Genomic DNA, 15,125 nt, shown 5'->3' on the forward strand with positions numbered 1-15,125 from the left:
AACTAGCACTTTAATAACAAATCTGTCAGTCCCATAAGGTGTTAAGCAAACTGACCCAACGATATTGGAACAGATGTTAAACACTGTTATTTATATAGTATTACAGTATGTGTTACTATAGTCAATTACCAACCTACGTCACACGGGTTCCCGGTTGCAAAAAGAGACCAGTTGGAATAGCAAACATGTCGTGTTGTGCAGTAGGATGCCAAATTCAAGTCCAAAAATAGAAAAATTTACTTTTACCGTACACCACACTGCTTTTAATGCAAACCGCAGACGTCTTCGGCTAAAAGGGAGCTGAATGAATTGACGACCTATTTATAAATGCTGGACTCTGCAGTTCTCATTTCATTTCAGGTAAGTTCACGGTATGCTGAATCATACACATTACTCATTTTTGATTGCAGCAATGATTTCAGCAAAAACAGTTACATACGGTTAACTAAACCGCGGACACTGAATGTTAAGAATGAAACGAGAACTTATTAAGGTAAAGTTGGTTTTATATTCACACATTCATTCAGTCACAAATTGTGGCACACTCCCTAACGTTAAATTGTTTACCACGGCACTTTGAATATTCGGTGTGAAATAATCTGCAAGTGTGACTTGAAAACAACATGAACACTGTTTATTTGACTGTGAACAATGTTGTACTTTGATAGTCATTGGCTGCTGATATGATTCCGCTATTTAGAGTTTGCAAATAATACTTTTATGAAATTATATTATAAAGGAGAAAGTCAGAATGTGGGAATATAAAACCAACTTTACCTTTATGTGTAAGTTCACATACCCTGCCGTACAGGTGTAGGCCTAGTTCGCTGTCAGAATGCAGTTGTTTTGCTTGTTGATGATTACCCAGACCTTGTATAGCTCAGTCTTTTTTCCTTGTCTTTGGCTAGGCAGAACATCGGTTTTTAGCACTACAAAGTTTTGAATCTGGTAATCATGGAAAATTATTTCTTGCACATGACCACACAGAACAACATTGTTGGCATCCAAAGACCTCAGGGCCTTTAAGTTCTCTCTTGTTAAAACTCTTGGAGCTTCAATGAGATTGCATATTTGGTGCTGGATGCTTGGTCATTTCGTCTTATCCAATATCCACTGGGAGGGTGCTATAGCCCTGTCAGATGAACGCCGCTCAATTTAACATTAATTTCACCGAATAACTGTGTTTATCACTGGGTGACAAGCTGTTGTAATACGCTGAAAGCATTATGTAAATAATATATAATCAATACAACTTATCTCTAATACAACAACAAACTCTGAACTGCATCGGATGTCATTCCATTACTGTAAATGCTAGCGCTCCTGTTTTTTTTCTGCCACCTCCCTGTGCGTGCATCCTGAATGTTTACAAACATGGTAATTCGTCTATAGGTTTAAAAAAAAGTTTATTTTAGTTTTACTAATTTTACTCATACTACTTGCTTTTTCTTTCTGTTTTAGCAGTTTTAATACTAAACAAATGACGTTTCTGATTTTCATTTAGATTTTTCTTATAAATATTTTGATTTTATTTAAGTTCTATATTATTTCAATGAGCAAAAACAGAATTTTAGGATTTTCTCACCTGCAGCTACCCTTTTTCAGTGTACACTTCTTTCCCTCTGGTTCATCGGCACTATGGCAGCACTCGTCTTTGCACTGATCGCTATAGCCACAGTCACACTGTTCATTAGCTTCAACTAAACCATTACCACAGATGGGCTGTCCGGATTCTGGATACAAATGAGAGCAGAAAAGCAAAAGGGACACAGAATTAGGAAAAACCTATATTACTTTATTCCTGCCACAAGGTAAAAATTTTGTGTCAAAAAAATTAAGTAATTAATAAAAAATCTCTTAACCATGTTTATTGTTGAGAGTTTCACCAAACTATGCAGATATAACCCAGGAAAATAATAAAAAAAAAACACTGGCTGTGTTTTTACAAAATGGAATAAAATCAATGTTTAGGTTTGCAGAGCTTCTTCTCAACAGTTGAACAAAGCATTTTGTAAATGCTTCAGTAAAATACTGTAAGGAACTGTGTTTGATATTCAGGGATGTGTGGTGGGTTTAAGGGCATTTGCAAAATTTTGTAATTCTACCACAGAAATCGTATACTTCACCTTTAAACAGTTTGACTAGTCCTATAACACAGTTATGTGCCATATTCTTAAAGAAGGTTAAAATCTCACCAACAAAGCAGGCGGATCTCTTCTTATCAAGCACTTGGCTGATGTTGCGAACGCTGCAGATGGAGAATTTGTTGTTGTTGAACTTGTCTCCTGACGTGGCTCTGGCATACATGATGTAGTTGCCTTTTTCTTTCTGGTCCTGGGTCTTAGACTCTCCTGGAGTGCAATCAATTCCTGAGTCATGCTGGAATAAAGACAAGTTTAATCAGCAACAAGCAAACAAACTTGAAAAACACTATCTCAGCAGCTATCAGCCTGCAGCGCTTGCCTACTGAAGCTAAGCAGGCCTGGAAACCTGCTCAGATGAATAAGGAAAAACTGAAGCTGCTTCAGGAGGTGTTACTACAGCCAGCAGGGGGTGCTCACCCTACAGTAGGAGGAGTTGCTAATGCACCATTACTGTCTATGCTGTAAAAAGACATCACAACTGGGAACTGATTTTCTGTTTATTTACAATCTCAGGATGCTTTTGAAAGAGTGTGACTGTTATCCTGCACAATTTTCAACAATTTCAGCATTTCCTGTGTAAAGACTACTATCATATTTCTGTTTTAAAAAAACAAACAAACACTAAAGCTGTTTTTTTATTTTAAGGTGGCCCAAGGAGCCTAGCCAAGCTAGTCAGGTTGGTTTCTCATTCTAATAGACCAGTGTGGTCTGAATGGAAGACTAACAAACAAATAACCTGCTTGTATTTTTTTCAGCAGTGATAGAATCTGTTGTTTCATTAGGGCAGGTTTTGATTGTATTCCTCACACTCTCTCTAAGTAACATTTGAGTGTGAGAAAAGAGCTTTAACAATGACAAAAAAAAATAATAATAATAATAATTACCAAAAACTATACTCTCACATGAGCTATATATATATATATATATATATATATATATATATATATATATATATATATATATATATATATATATATATATATATTTAGGAGAAACAATAACGATCTCAATTAGCCTGCTGCTATAATTTGGCCTAAAAATATTCCCACATTGTTTTTTAGTTGGCCATGGGCCTGTTCGATGCAATTGCTTTTAAACTGAACTGAGTTAAAAGGATTGAGTGAATACCAAGTCAGGTTATTATAAAAGCTTGGCTAGACCAATCTGACAATTTGAAGTCTCAAAGGCAGAAGTGTGCAATTCCTAACTCGTGGAGCATCAGAGAGTAAAATTGATTTGTTCATAAAGGATTCAGCTGAGGTGTGTTGTTTACGGCTAATCTGTCTTGTATGCAGCACATGAAGTGAGAAGGACTCACCGGAGAGCCGAAGTTATGTCCGACTTCATGAGCGAAGGTGATGTGAGAGACTTTAGGAGGAACGTGCGATGCATAGTTTTGCACTGTGATGATGCCGGTGTTCAGAGACTTCTTTTTCCCATCAGAGTACTGTTTATTCTTCTCACAGATTCCACCAGAGCTGCCTGAAATCACACAATAGAACCACATTAATCTAATACAAAATATAAAATTAAAAACATTAACTAAAAAAAGTTTACAATAATAAATTCAAAAACTAAATTTAAAAGCCATTAAAACAAAACAATGCACAGAAAACCCTCTTTTGCTCTGCCCATAAACTAAACTAAAATATTTATACAAGCATCCAAGCTAAGACATTCAAACGAATGTAATTAAAGTGACCAAACTTCTATCCTAATTGAATGTGCACTGCCAGCTATAATTCATCCAAATAATAATGTTGCAGCTCTGTCAAACAGCTCTATTATTATTATTTTTTTTTTGAGAGTATCCTAATCATTGTGGCACAGCGACACTAGGGCAGCCAATGGTGAATGTTTGCGAACTGAGCTATTTGTTGGTCCAAACAATGGAAAACACGGGAAATGCTTGCAAAGTATTGTTTGGTGACACTGATTAATTAGTCAATGCTGTGTAAGAATGAAGTGATCTCATTGTAGCTGTGGCTCAGGCACCCACAAAAGCAGCAAACAGCACTGAAAACAAACAACCAGCTTAGCGTACAAAGACACATGTCACTCTGCCATCAGATCACAAATACCTGCAAACAGCATTCTCTGTGATAGTACTCCCACACACCAACTGCTCGAATTTGAATAAAGAAACCAAATGAAAAGAAAGAGGCAAAGTAACGAAGCTCTTGTTTTACAACTGACATGCTTGCTGTGCTACACATCTGAGACGCTTTAGTTTGAAATTTTAATGACTGCATTTTTGGGCAAAACAACTTTAACTAAAATGTCAAACATTGTAATTTGAACATGGTATTTTAATCTAATTAGTCAAAGAAGGAAATTTAAAGTGCATAAACAAATGCCAATATAGCCAAAATAATGCTCAGTTTTTCATGTTAACGAAAGTAAAACTGAATTAAACCAATTTTTCTCCATTTTGTTGTGTTAAAGACCTTGTATTATACAGTGTTGTTTCCTGGGATATTATATTTTTTAAGTGACACTTAAAATTCATTATGTAGATATGAGCTTATTTTATGCTCAAAGCTAATAATAACATAACTGAAAAAAAATAAATGAATATACATAAGCACTCAGGCCCATCTGTTGCAAAAACCCTTTATATATCTGCAAGATGCTGTATAAATTTACAACCACATCATCATAAATGCTTATTAACAAGAGCTATTAATTGAAAACTTGACCAAAACATTTTCTTGTTTAATTAATAGGAAATGTGTGTTTAAACAGCAAGACGTATATTTGTGTTGAGGAGTGTCTGCAGAGTAGGCAGAAAATTGAACTGTTAACAGTCTAAATGAGCCAAAGAGGTGAGACATGCACACCTCCCTAGCAACACTAATGCATTAATAGAAACACACACTAAAAGTGATGAAAAGAAGCTCTCACTTTTAAGGTGTGTATGTCTGTGCGGTAGAGAAACTCACATAAGTGAAATCACTAAAAGGGATAATAAAGGTGCAGTAGGTGATTGTCTTAAGAAACCATTTTTGTTGAGCTGGTTGAAACTCTTCACATTCAATGCAGTGCAGTGGCGCAGTAGGTAGTGCTGTCGCCTCACAGCAAGAAGGTCGCTGGTTCGAGCCTCGGCTGGGTCAGTTGGCGTTTCTGTGTGGAGTTTGCATGTTCTCTCTGCATTCACGTGGGTTTCCTCCGGGTGCTCCGGTTTCCCCCAGTCCAAAGACATGCGGTACAGGTGAATTGGGTAGGCTAAATTGTCCGTAGTGTATGTATGTGTGTGTGAATAAGTGTGTATGTGTTTCCCAGTAATGGGTTGCAGCTGGAAGGGCATCCACTGCATAAAACAAATGCTGGATGAGTTGGCGGTTCATTCCGCTGTGGCGACCCCTTTTTAATAAAGGGACTAAGCAGAAAAGAAAATGAATGAATGATCTAAATGTATTTATTTGTATCTTTATATTCCGTGTAAGGCATAAGACTAAAAATGTTCATCAAATTAAATACTGTTGGGCTGATAATTCCCATAATTATAATAAGTAGCACGAACTGTCTATCAACAAATGTAGATTTGAACAACTGCAACCATTCACACAGATCCGCCATTGGCGCGGGCAAGCTCAAAATGCTCAATTAAAACTTTTTAAAATCCTGAATCAATATTAGGGTTACTTTTGCATGCTGGAAGAAGGATGACACCATGGCTGAAATATTTCAGGTATATTATATAATATTATAGGTAATGTTATGTTTTAAAAGTATTTTAGTCACGCAAAGCTGATGTAGATTGTGTTTCCACAAATGGGTTATATGCACAGAAGTGTCATTCAGCCACTGAAATCTCCCGGCTATTGATGTGACTATTTTCAGTTTCATAAGGGAGCTTTTACAGCATCAAATGTAATTTTTTTTTAGTTTAACAACAAAACATCAGTAAACAGCACTATTCCGCCTAGCCTGATTTACTGAGGTGAAGTTGGTTTTATATTCACATTAATTCATTTTTGAACAATGATAACCTGTGACGCCTATATTGTTTACCATGCTACTTTGAATATTCGGTCTGAAATAGCATGTCACTTTGGCTTAGTAATAATTCCTACACGCCACCGGCAAAGCACTATGCAGAGTAGCTATAGGACAGCACGTGAGAGAGGGTTGTTTGCTGTTATCTTTAAGGTGCGCGTGCTTGTGTTTTAAGAGGCATGACTTTGGATGGCAGGGGTGTTTCAAAGATATTATGCTAACCGGTTAGCATTGTGGCAGATCACCTACTGCACCTTTAACAAGCACAACTGAAATGCAAGTTGTGTTTAGCTTTATGGACCTTTTCTGATTGCAAAGCTTGGATGCTGTTTGTCCTCATCTCAACATCTATTTACCTTGAAAGTCTCAAGGTTAAAAAGTCACATGTTAAATAAAATCGACTCCACATCCATTTCAATCAGTACATCTCATACAATATATAAAACCCCCTAAGAACAAGATCACTTTATATTAGTAATGCAAGCTATTTGTAATTTATATATACATTTGTTTTCCACTTTAAGGGCAGCACTGTGGTGCAGTGGGTCGCACTGTCGCCTCACAGCAAGGTTGCTGGTTCGAGCCTCAGCTGGGTCAGTTGGCATTTCTGTGTGGAGTTTGCATGTTCTCCCCGTGTTGGCGTGGGTTTCCTCCGGGTGCTCTGGTTTCCCCCACAAGTTCAAAAACATGTGCTATAGGTGAACTGGGTAAGCTAAAATTGTGCATAGTGTATGCGTGTAAATGAGTGTGTATGGGTGTTTCCCAGTGATGGGTTGCAGCTGAGAGGGCATCTGCTGCGTAAAACATATGCTGGGTAAGCTGGCGGTTCATTCTGCTGTGGCGACCCCTGATTAATAAAGGGACTAAGCTGAAAAGAAAATGAATGAATAAATTTCCACTTTTAAGGGGACATATTTTGCTCATTTATAAGGGGTTTAAACAGTTGTGTGGCAACAGTCTGTGAATATAACCAACTTCTAATAGTAAATATGTACATGTTTTATTTTTTAGAATCCGACTTCATAAAAACAGTCAGCAGAAACACTTTCTCCCTTGACATTCTCCCTTTGTACATGTCATCAAAGGGGGAAAGTCTGAATTTGCCACTATGCTGACACATAGGCATTTGTAGCTCCGCTCTCTTTTAAAAAGAGGACTGGGAGCACATTCTCATTTGAATTTAAAGTGACAGTAGCCAAAAAAAAAAGGCACGATTAGGATAAAATCCTAAAATGGGCAGTTTTTAAAGTACTTTTTTTTAAAAAATATTTGTGGTTGCATGTTCTCCCTGCGTTCGCGTGGGTTTCCTCCGGGTGCTCCGTTTTCCCCCACAGTCCAAAGACATGCGGAATAGAAGAATTGGGTAAGCTAAATTGTCCGTAGTGAATGAGTGTGTATGGATGTTTCCCAGAGATGGGTTGCAGCTGGAAGGGCATAAAAATTTGACGCTGCGTAAAACATATGCTGAATAAGTTGTTAGTTCATTCCACTGTGGTGACCCCGGATTAATAAAGGGACTAAGCCGAAAAGAAAATGAATGAATGAATGAATATTTGTGGTATTTTGAGTTGAAAATTGACATACACACTCTAGGACATTAGAGACTTTTTTTTACATCTTGTAAAAAGTCTCTTTTTTGGATCTCAAACGTTAGATTAGTCATGGGGCGATAGAAAATAGAATAGAAAAATAAGCATATACACACACACTTTCAACCCTATCAGGAGATAAACTAGGGAGACCCTTTGTTTTTCTCTGACTGTACCTGAAGGAGCCCCGACCCAGGCCAGACCCAAGACTCCATCATCAAAGTCTCTGTCTGTGAAGACGTAAGCTAGGCAGTATTCATCGTGATTCTGCTCGGAGTTGAGCTCAAGAAATTTCTCCACACCGATGTTGCCAAATCGGAAAGGGTTGGTTTTATCATATTTGTCTTCGGTTGTGTTGATCTGAAATTAAAGACAAACAGGCATTATTTGTACAGTCTATATATGACATTAAAGATTAATCGAATATTTTGTGTCTACATTCATGTGTGCTGTTGTCTAATTGCTTGTCTATGTAATTGTGCTAGATAGAGGTTACTGTTTCACCGTCTCATGCAAGAATGCGGTTTTAAAATCAGTTAAAAAAATATTTCTTAATGATTAATAAGATAATTCATGAAAATATGTTAAAATGTAAATGCATTGTGCATTTACTGAATAATAACATGCATGTGAACTACATCCATATCTCTGAAGTAAGTACATTTGTATAAATGAAGGGTTGTAAAAATCAGCCCACCTGTGATTAAATTCAACAAATTCTAGCCCAAATTATCTCCCCTATAACATTAAGTATACTAATGCTAAACTTTCTTGGCACAGAGTGTACAAGTTCAAGACAAATGATCACATCTATTCCTTTTAACTTCAAGAGGACGATTTTTTAAAATAACCTGATCTTTAATGCAGAGTTTTCTTATCTTGTCTCTATAAAATCTCCCACAGGTGCTTAAAAGGGTTAAGGTTGAGTAAAATACTCCTTTATTGACATTTTTTCCCCCTTGGGAGAATGTATAATAATAAAGTCACTGACATGTTTAAGAAATGCCTACAGTAGCAATGTAGGGAATGAAAAGAGGGTAGAAAAGAGGGCTTCTTCTGTTTTCATATTTCAACTTACAATAGTGTGGAAATTCATAGCAGCAATGATAAAGCACCCCCCCACACACACGTCTTCAGTACTCATACATCCAAATATAGAAACTTTCCTATCACCAAAGTCCACTACCATCCTACTTTAACAAAACGTTTTTTTACTGTCAATCTACCCCTGCTCCTTTCATGGCAAAATGTTTTAAAAACTGATCACTCAATGCAAAAAGCAAGCAGAAAGTGGAGACCTGATTATTTTATGGCTTTTTTACAAATCAATGGTTCTTACATTTACAATATTTTCTCACTTAAACCATAATGTGGTAAACATAATGTGTAACAATGGCTCTTCTTTGGCCCAAAGAAAAAGTCTCCTATTTAGTTCCTATGTTATCAACACTGATTTAATGACTTAACTTAATTTAAGACTTTTAATGGTCAAAAAAAAAAATCACTTTTCTCAAAAACTTGTTAAAATATTCTCGATTAAAATCTAATTTGAGCATCCATCAGAAATGAGTATATTTCAGAACATTCCTGCAACATAATAAATTGCTACTCTGAAAAGCGACAACCCAAACAACAACGGGAACAATAAAATAACAATGTGTCTTTTGTAAGCTTTGATCAGGCGCTTTTTGTCCATAACAGATTTTAAACACATTCTGCAAGAACGGCCACTTGATTTGTCGGTCAGGCCCAGTTGGCTGAAGACTAAAACGAGAACAGTTTACAAAGAGTTATAGCAGACGGCTGACATGGTTTTACTGACATCAATACAGCATGAGATCCGTTTTCTAACCTGTTAATCATTATACAAGGCATGAAAAATAATCTGTTTAAAGTTCACATTAGAATAAACATGTCAAGAACTAGGCTTGACATACTGATATTAGCATGAATGAGCATCTACAAAATAGCATTTCTATTTTTAACAGGAAATGGCATTGTTGGACTACAAATTTCTTAAATATATAAATTATGTTTTTACATTGTATGATGCATTCTGAGGGGTCAGGTTTGACTGCCTATGTATCAGAGACAGTATCATTTCTCCAAAGTAATGCAAACTGTAAATTCAGAGCATGGCTGTGTCATTTGTCCAATAAATGGCCGGGTGATACCTTCAGGCAAGATCCGCAAACAAGATTTTTCAACTAAACTTGTTGTTACGACCCAGTGTCTGTGTCTCCCTCTCTTTCTCTCTCTCTAGCTGTCATTGCTTAGGCCTGCCCAGTTTCAGCTCCCCATTGGTTGAGCTAGATGTCAATCATTGTTACTATTTCATTGACGTCATCATCAATGCCCAATCAAAAGTGGAATTCCCCATTTAAAAGGAAGCTGGTTTGGAAGGAAGCTGGTTTGGAAGAACGCTAGCTTGCTTTTGATTGCTCACTGTTGTGTGTTTTACTGAGGTGTTTGACAATTTATTGTGTTATGTGTGTTCTGTTATAATTTATGCTGGAATCTATCATAAAATAGTTTTTCTAATTATGTTTTCCTTCTGATCACCAGATCCACAACATCAATGAGATTGAGGACACATGTCACATGCTGCTACACATAGGATCTGTAAATGTATTACACACACTAGATTAGAAGTGTGCGCCACTCATTGTAAGTTTTATTATACGTTTTGGTTAGTAGAATAGTTTAGATAGGGCGTGAAAACGCTGAAGACTTTTCTTTTTCTTTCTTTTCTTAGATAGTTTAGAGTTTATGTTTTGTTATATTATTTTCTTTTCTTTTCTTTGGAACTGCTTTAGTTCCTCTTCCCCTTTATTACAACCATTTATTTTATTTTGTTTTCTTTATTTGTTTTTTTTTTTATCATTTACTCACCTTGTAAAATAAATACTATCATTGAGGCGTAATTGGGGTCATAAAATTTTAAATGTTACTGTAACCCTAGCATTTCCATCTTAAATAACCGTAACACTTGTCATGGCAGTTTTTGTTTCTACTAATAGGCACTCATCCCTAAATTGTGTATTTAACTGAGTGCAGTAGTTAAGATTTTTTTGATGGACGATATGGCAACAGCCAGTTCACATTAAAGAATTACGCTTTGAAGAAAAATTCTCCTGGTCTATGTTTACTTTAGTTGACAATAACATACATAACAGACAGACATAACAACAAAGAGAAAGGCATAAGGAGAGACAAACATAACAACAGACAGACATAACAACATAGACATGCATAACGACAGACAGACATAACAAACATCCATACAACACACAGACAGATGGAAAGATGGATAGATATATCTCAGAAAAATAAATGACAACAGATGAAAACACACTTACCTTGATTCTCTTCACCATGAAGCTGATATTGCGAATGCCCTGAAAATCCGTGCCTTGATAGATGGAGTTAATCGCCTTTACATGACTGGAAATCTGGACAATCCAAAAAACAACCCTATAAACATACAATACAAAAAAGTAGACAGAACATGCCATGAGGACACCTGCTATTTCTGTGTACCTGTGCAATTACAGCCTCCCTGGTTTTGTAGTATTCGTAGAAGAGGTGATCTGTCTGTATGAAGAGCTGACAGGTGTTTTTCTCTGCCTGTACTGCACGACGTGTCCTCAGGATCACCGGCCCATCAGCCGCCTCTTCATCAATGATGTGGTTCGTCTGCTGAAGACAAAACAGCAGGATGCATTACAATTTAACGGAGAAGGCTGAGAAGACATTTGCTATGTTTGGGCGCACTGGCAAAATGACTTTTTTTTCTCTAATGAATAATGGATGTTTTCAGACTTCAAGTTGATATCTGAACATCAGAATGAAGAGAAATAGGAAATCTTCAGATCTCTCCATGTGGTGAGACTTCGGTGTTTGCATTGTGAGAACAGAATGATGGTACTAGTTGGTGATGTTAGAGATATTCTAGTGAGCTGGTGTTGATGCTGACCTGGGTTGGCTCCTCCACAGCAGACGCCTGGTATTTCTTCATCCTCTCAAACACAGAATGGTCCGCACAGCCACCTTCTGACCCATACTTATGAGGGTAATCTGAAGAAAAAAAAAAAAAAAAAATCAAGAGTTATAGTGCAACAATGTTCTTATTTACCTATATTGAAATCTTCCTGATGAACTCTTACTTCCCCAAAATAATTAAGTCTGATTTATTCCCTTTTGTTCATTTTAATCCATTTAACACATCAGAATCTGTGAGAAAATGCAAAGACAGTCAGTCGAACAGGATATTTGCCCTAAGGAAAATTATCACACACAACACCCAAGGAAGAACTGCGAATACAACCCACCCTTTGCTGTTTTTATAATGGGAACAGCACAGTGTTGTTGAAATTTGATGTCTCAGCTTTTCTGTGGCTGCAGAGCATAAAACCTACTACACTGCTTAATATTTACAGAATTTAAATCGGCACTGACGGTGTCTTTCAGTAATGCCATTGCATATAGTGGCACCACAAATCACATATCCTATACTATATATAAAAGACTTTTTTCAGTACTTTTGGTCAACTTAATGCATCCTTGTTAAATTAAAGTGCTCCATATTCATCAACGTTAGAACAGTACTGCATGCACATCACATATAGATGATTAATATCAATATATATTTATTTAAATTTACATACATTATGACATATACAGTGCTCAGCATAATTGAGTACACCCCATTTATCCATTTCCAAGTGAATATATTCAATGTATTTTGGTGCATTTAAACAAAACAGATTTATTAAACAGATATATTTATTAAAGTAATATTTTAGTCACCAAACATTTAGAAACTAAAAGATAATACAATTAAATTCAAGCAAAATATTGCAGAAGAGAAATTACACCTACAAAATTTCAACTAAATTTTCTTTTTTTTTTTTGCTTCTCTTGATTTTTCCTCTTTTTAAAATTTGTATTTAATATTTTTCTATAACATAAATTTGGCTATACTATTTTTTGGACCACTATAGTAAGTTATTTTCAAAGATAAGCTCTAAATTTGGCTTCAGTACTGACTAATCTAATGCATCTGCACAAATATAACATTGTATAGCTTCCTATTACAAATATGAATTTAAAAGAGAGATTTGTGAGGGGTGTACTTGTATATGCTGAGCAGTGTATATTCTCAAATTAAAGCAGCAAATATGCATGAAAGGAAACATTTTTGACAGAAAGTAATTCTGTATTTTCTGCATTCACTTGCAATAACCAAACATCAGCAGAAATGAAAATGTATAATCAAATGGTTTCGCCAGATATTGTATATATTTAATGGACAGTCTATATGGAAATCCTGCCAGCATTCGTAATCAAAGAGCACTTGCTCCTCTCCTGCTGTTGGGTTAGTCAACCGAAGTGATCTGCTATATGCAATTTAAGTTTCAAGGGAGAAGTTGCAAGACAGCAGGTGAAAGCTTCTGTATGCATGCACACGCATAAAAACACACTTGTATAAGTACCTTTGTGGGGACTTCCTCCGACAATGATTTCTATAAACTTACAAACTGTATATCCTATCCTCTAACTCCACAATCATGGAAAACAATTAGCAGTTCAAAACACTTCCTGTTGTTTGATTTATAGCTATTTTCCTCATGGGGACCAAAACAATTTTACAACAGCTTTTTAAAAATTACCGCCATTACTATACATGTAGGGAGAGAGAGAATTTTTATTTTTATTGCCATATCAGCTTCTTCTGATATCAAGCTGATATGGTTTATTATATCAGCTACGTCATGGCAAAAAAACAAACAAACAAACAAACAAAAAACCCCAGAAAGTTTACCACATTTTATAAATACCACTTTTCTATAATTATAAAAATACTCTAACAATTAAAAGTCATCAAACGCAATAGATAATAGACAAGATAAAATACATAAATAATAATAATAATAATAATAATAGTATTAATAATAATAATAATAAAAATAATAATAATGATAATGATAATAATAACAATAACAACAACAATAGTATTAATAATAATATTAATAATTATAATAGTAATGATAATAATTATAATAATAATAATAATAATAGTAATGATAATAATAATAATAATAATAGTATTAATAATATTAATAATAATAATAATAATAATAATAATAATGATAACGATAATAACAATAACAAAAACAATATTATTAATAATAATAATAATAATAATAATAATAATATACAAGATACAAATCTAAAACAGTTTTTTTAAGGTTTTGATAAAAATTGTACAAATTTAGAAGGATTCACATTTAAAAATATTTAATTAAAAGTCTCTCCAGATAAAAATCATTGTCTGATAAAATTAAAAACAGGGCATTCCACAAGTATGTGTTAAACAGTTTGGTTTCTGTTGGCAAGATTGACATTTTGGGGGTTCTACTTTTCTTTGAGTAAATGTTCATGGTTGAGTCTCGTGTGTCCGATATGGCATATTCTGTAAACAATCTCTTCACGTCTTGAGTTTAAAAATAAATGGGATTTTCTTCCTATTTCTGGCTGAATTTCAAAAAGTTTATTTTCTGAGCACTGATCCCATTCTGCTTGCCATTTGTTAAGAATATAGCCTTAGTGGCTTTAAATCTGAAGGTGGGATTTTGCACTCCTTTACTATACATGTAGGGATATTTTGGTACACTAATGGGGACTTTTATATATAACCTAACACTAACATAGGCAGCACAGTGGCTCAGTGGTTAGCACTGTTGCCAAACAGCAAAAAGGTCACTTGGTCAAATTCTGGGCCAGTTGGCATTTCTGTGTGGAGTTTGCATGTTTTTTCTGTGTTTGTGTGGGTTTCCTTCAAGTGCTCTGGTTTCACCTAGTCCAAAGACATGCCGGACAGGTGAATTGAATTAATTAAACTGTCCGCAGTGTATGAGTGTGTGTGTGTGCGCGAATTAGTGTTTATGGGTGTTTCCCAATACTGGGATGTGACTGGAAGGGCAACCGCTGCATAAAACATATACTGGCATAGTTGGTGGTTCATTCTGTTGGAGCTTCCTGTGAAATAGAGACTAAGTTGAAGGAAAATGAAAGAATGAATGAATATTAACATAATACAATCCGGCTATAATGCACACCAACCAAATTTCTGCATTTGTTATTCATTTTATGAACTTTACTTTAGATTTTAACATTTTTTAAAACTTATTAACTACTAACTTAATGCGGTTTCCACAAACTAGTTCAGATACTCTTCCCAGGTCAGCACTCATAGGTACACTCTGTTTCATGACCCTGTTTATTACTTTAAATAATGTTCTTTTAATCCAACATTGCAAAGTGTGACATTATTGCAATGAGTGAAGAGCACCTCTGGACACTTATCCAAATAGAGAGTGACTATTTCAGG

The 15,125-nt window shown here is 35.4% G+C and overlaps 1 protein-coding gene across 2 annotated transcripts in view; it reads right to left on the reverse strand.

Annotated features, from left to right (window-relative positions):
* Positions 1–15,125, reverse strand: part of adam10a (ADAM metallopeptidase domain 10a) — an 86,886-nt gene that overhangs the window by 8,794 nt on the left and 62,967 nt on the right. The window contains exons 5-11 of one of the 2 annotated variants that reach the window (XM_056461553.1): positions 11,709–11,809; positions 11,273–11,428; positions 11,092–11,184; positions 7,909–8,092; positions 3,463–3,626; positions 2,196–2,379; positions 1,586–1,733 (exon numbers count right to left, since the gene is read on the reverse strand). In XM_056461553.1, coding sequence (XP_056317528.1) covers positions 1,586–1,733; positions 2,196–2,379; positions 3,463–3,626; positions 7,909–8,092; positions 11,092–11,184; positions 11,273–11,428; positions 11,709–11,809 — 1,030 coding nt within the window. Of the gene's footprint in view, positions 1–1,585; positions 1,734–2,195; positions 2,380–3,462; positions 3,627–7,908; positions 8,093–11,091; positions 11,185–11,272; positions 11,432–11,708; positions 11,810–15,125 lie in introns of both variants that reach the window. The other variant, XM_056461552.1, reaches the window with a different exon arrangement.

Source organism: Danio aesculapii, chromosome 7 (assembly GCF_903798145.1).
Source record: "Danio aesculapii chromosome 7, fDanAes4.1, whole genome shotgun sequence".
Classification (NCBI taxonomy): domain Eukaryota; kingdom Metazoa; phylum Chordata; class Actinopteri; order Cypriniformes; family Danionidae; genus Danio; species Danio aesculapii.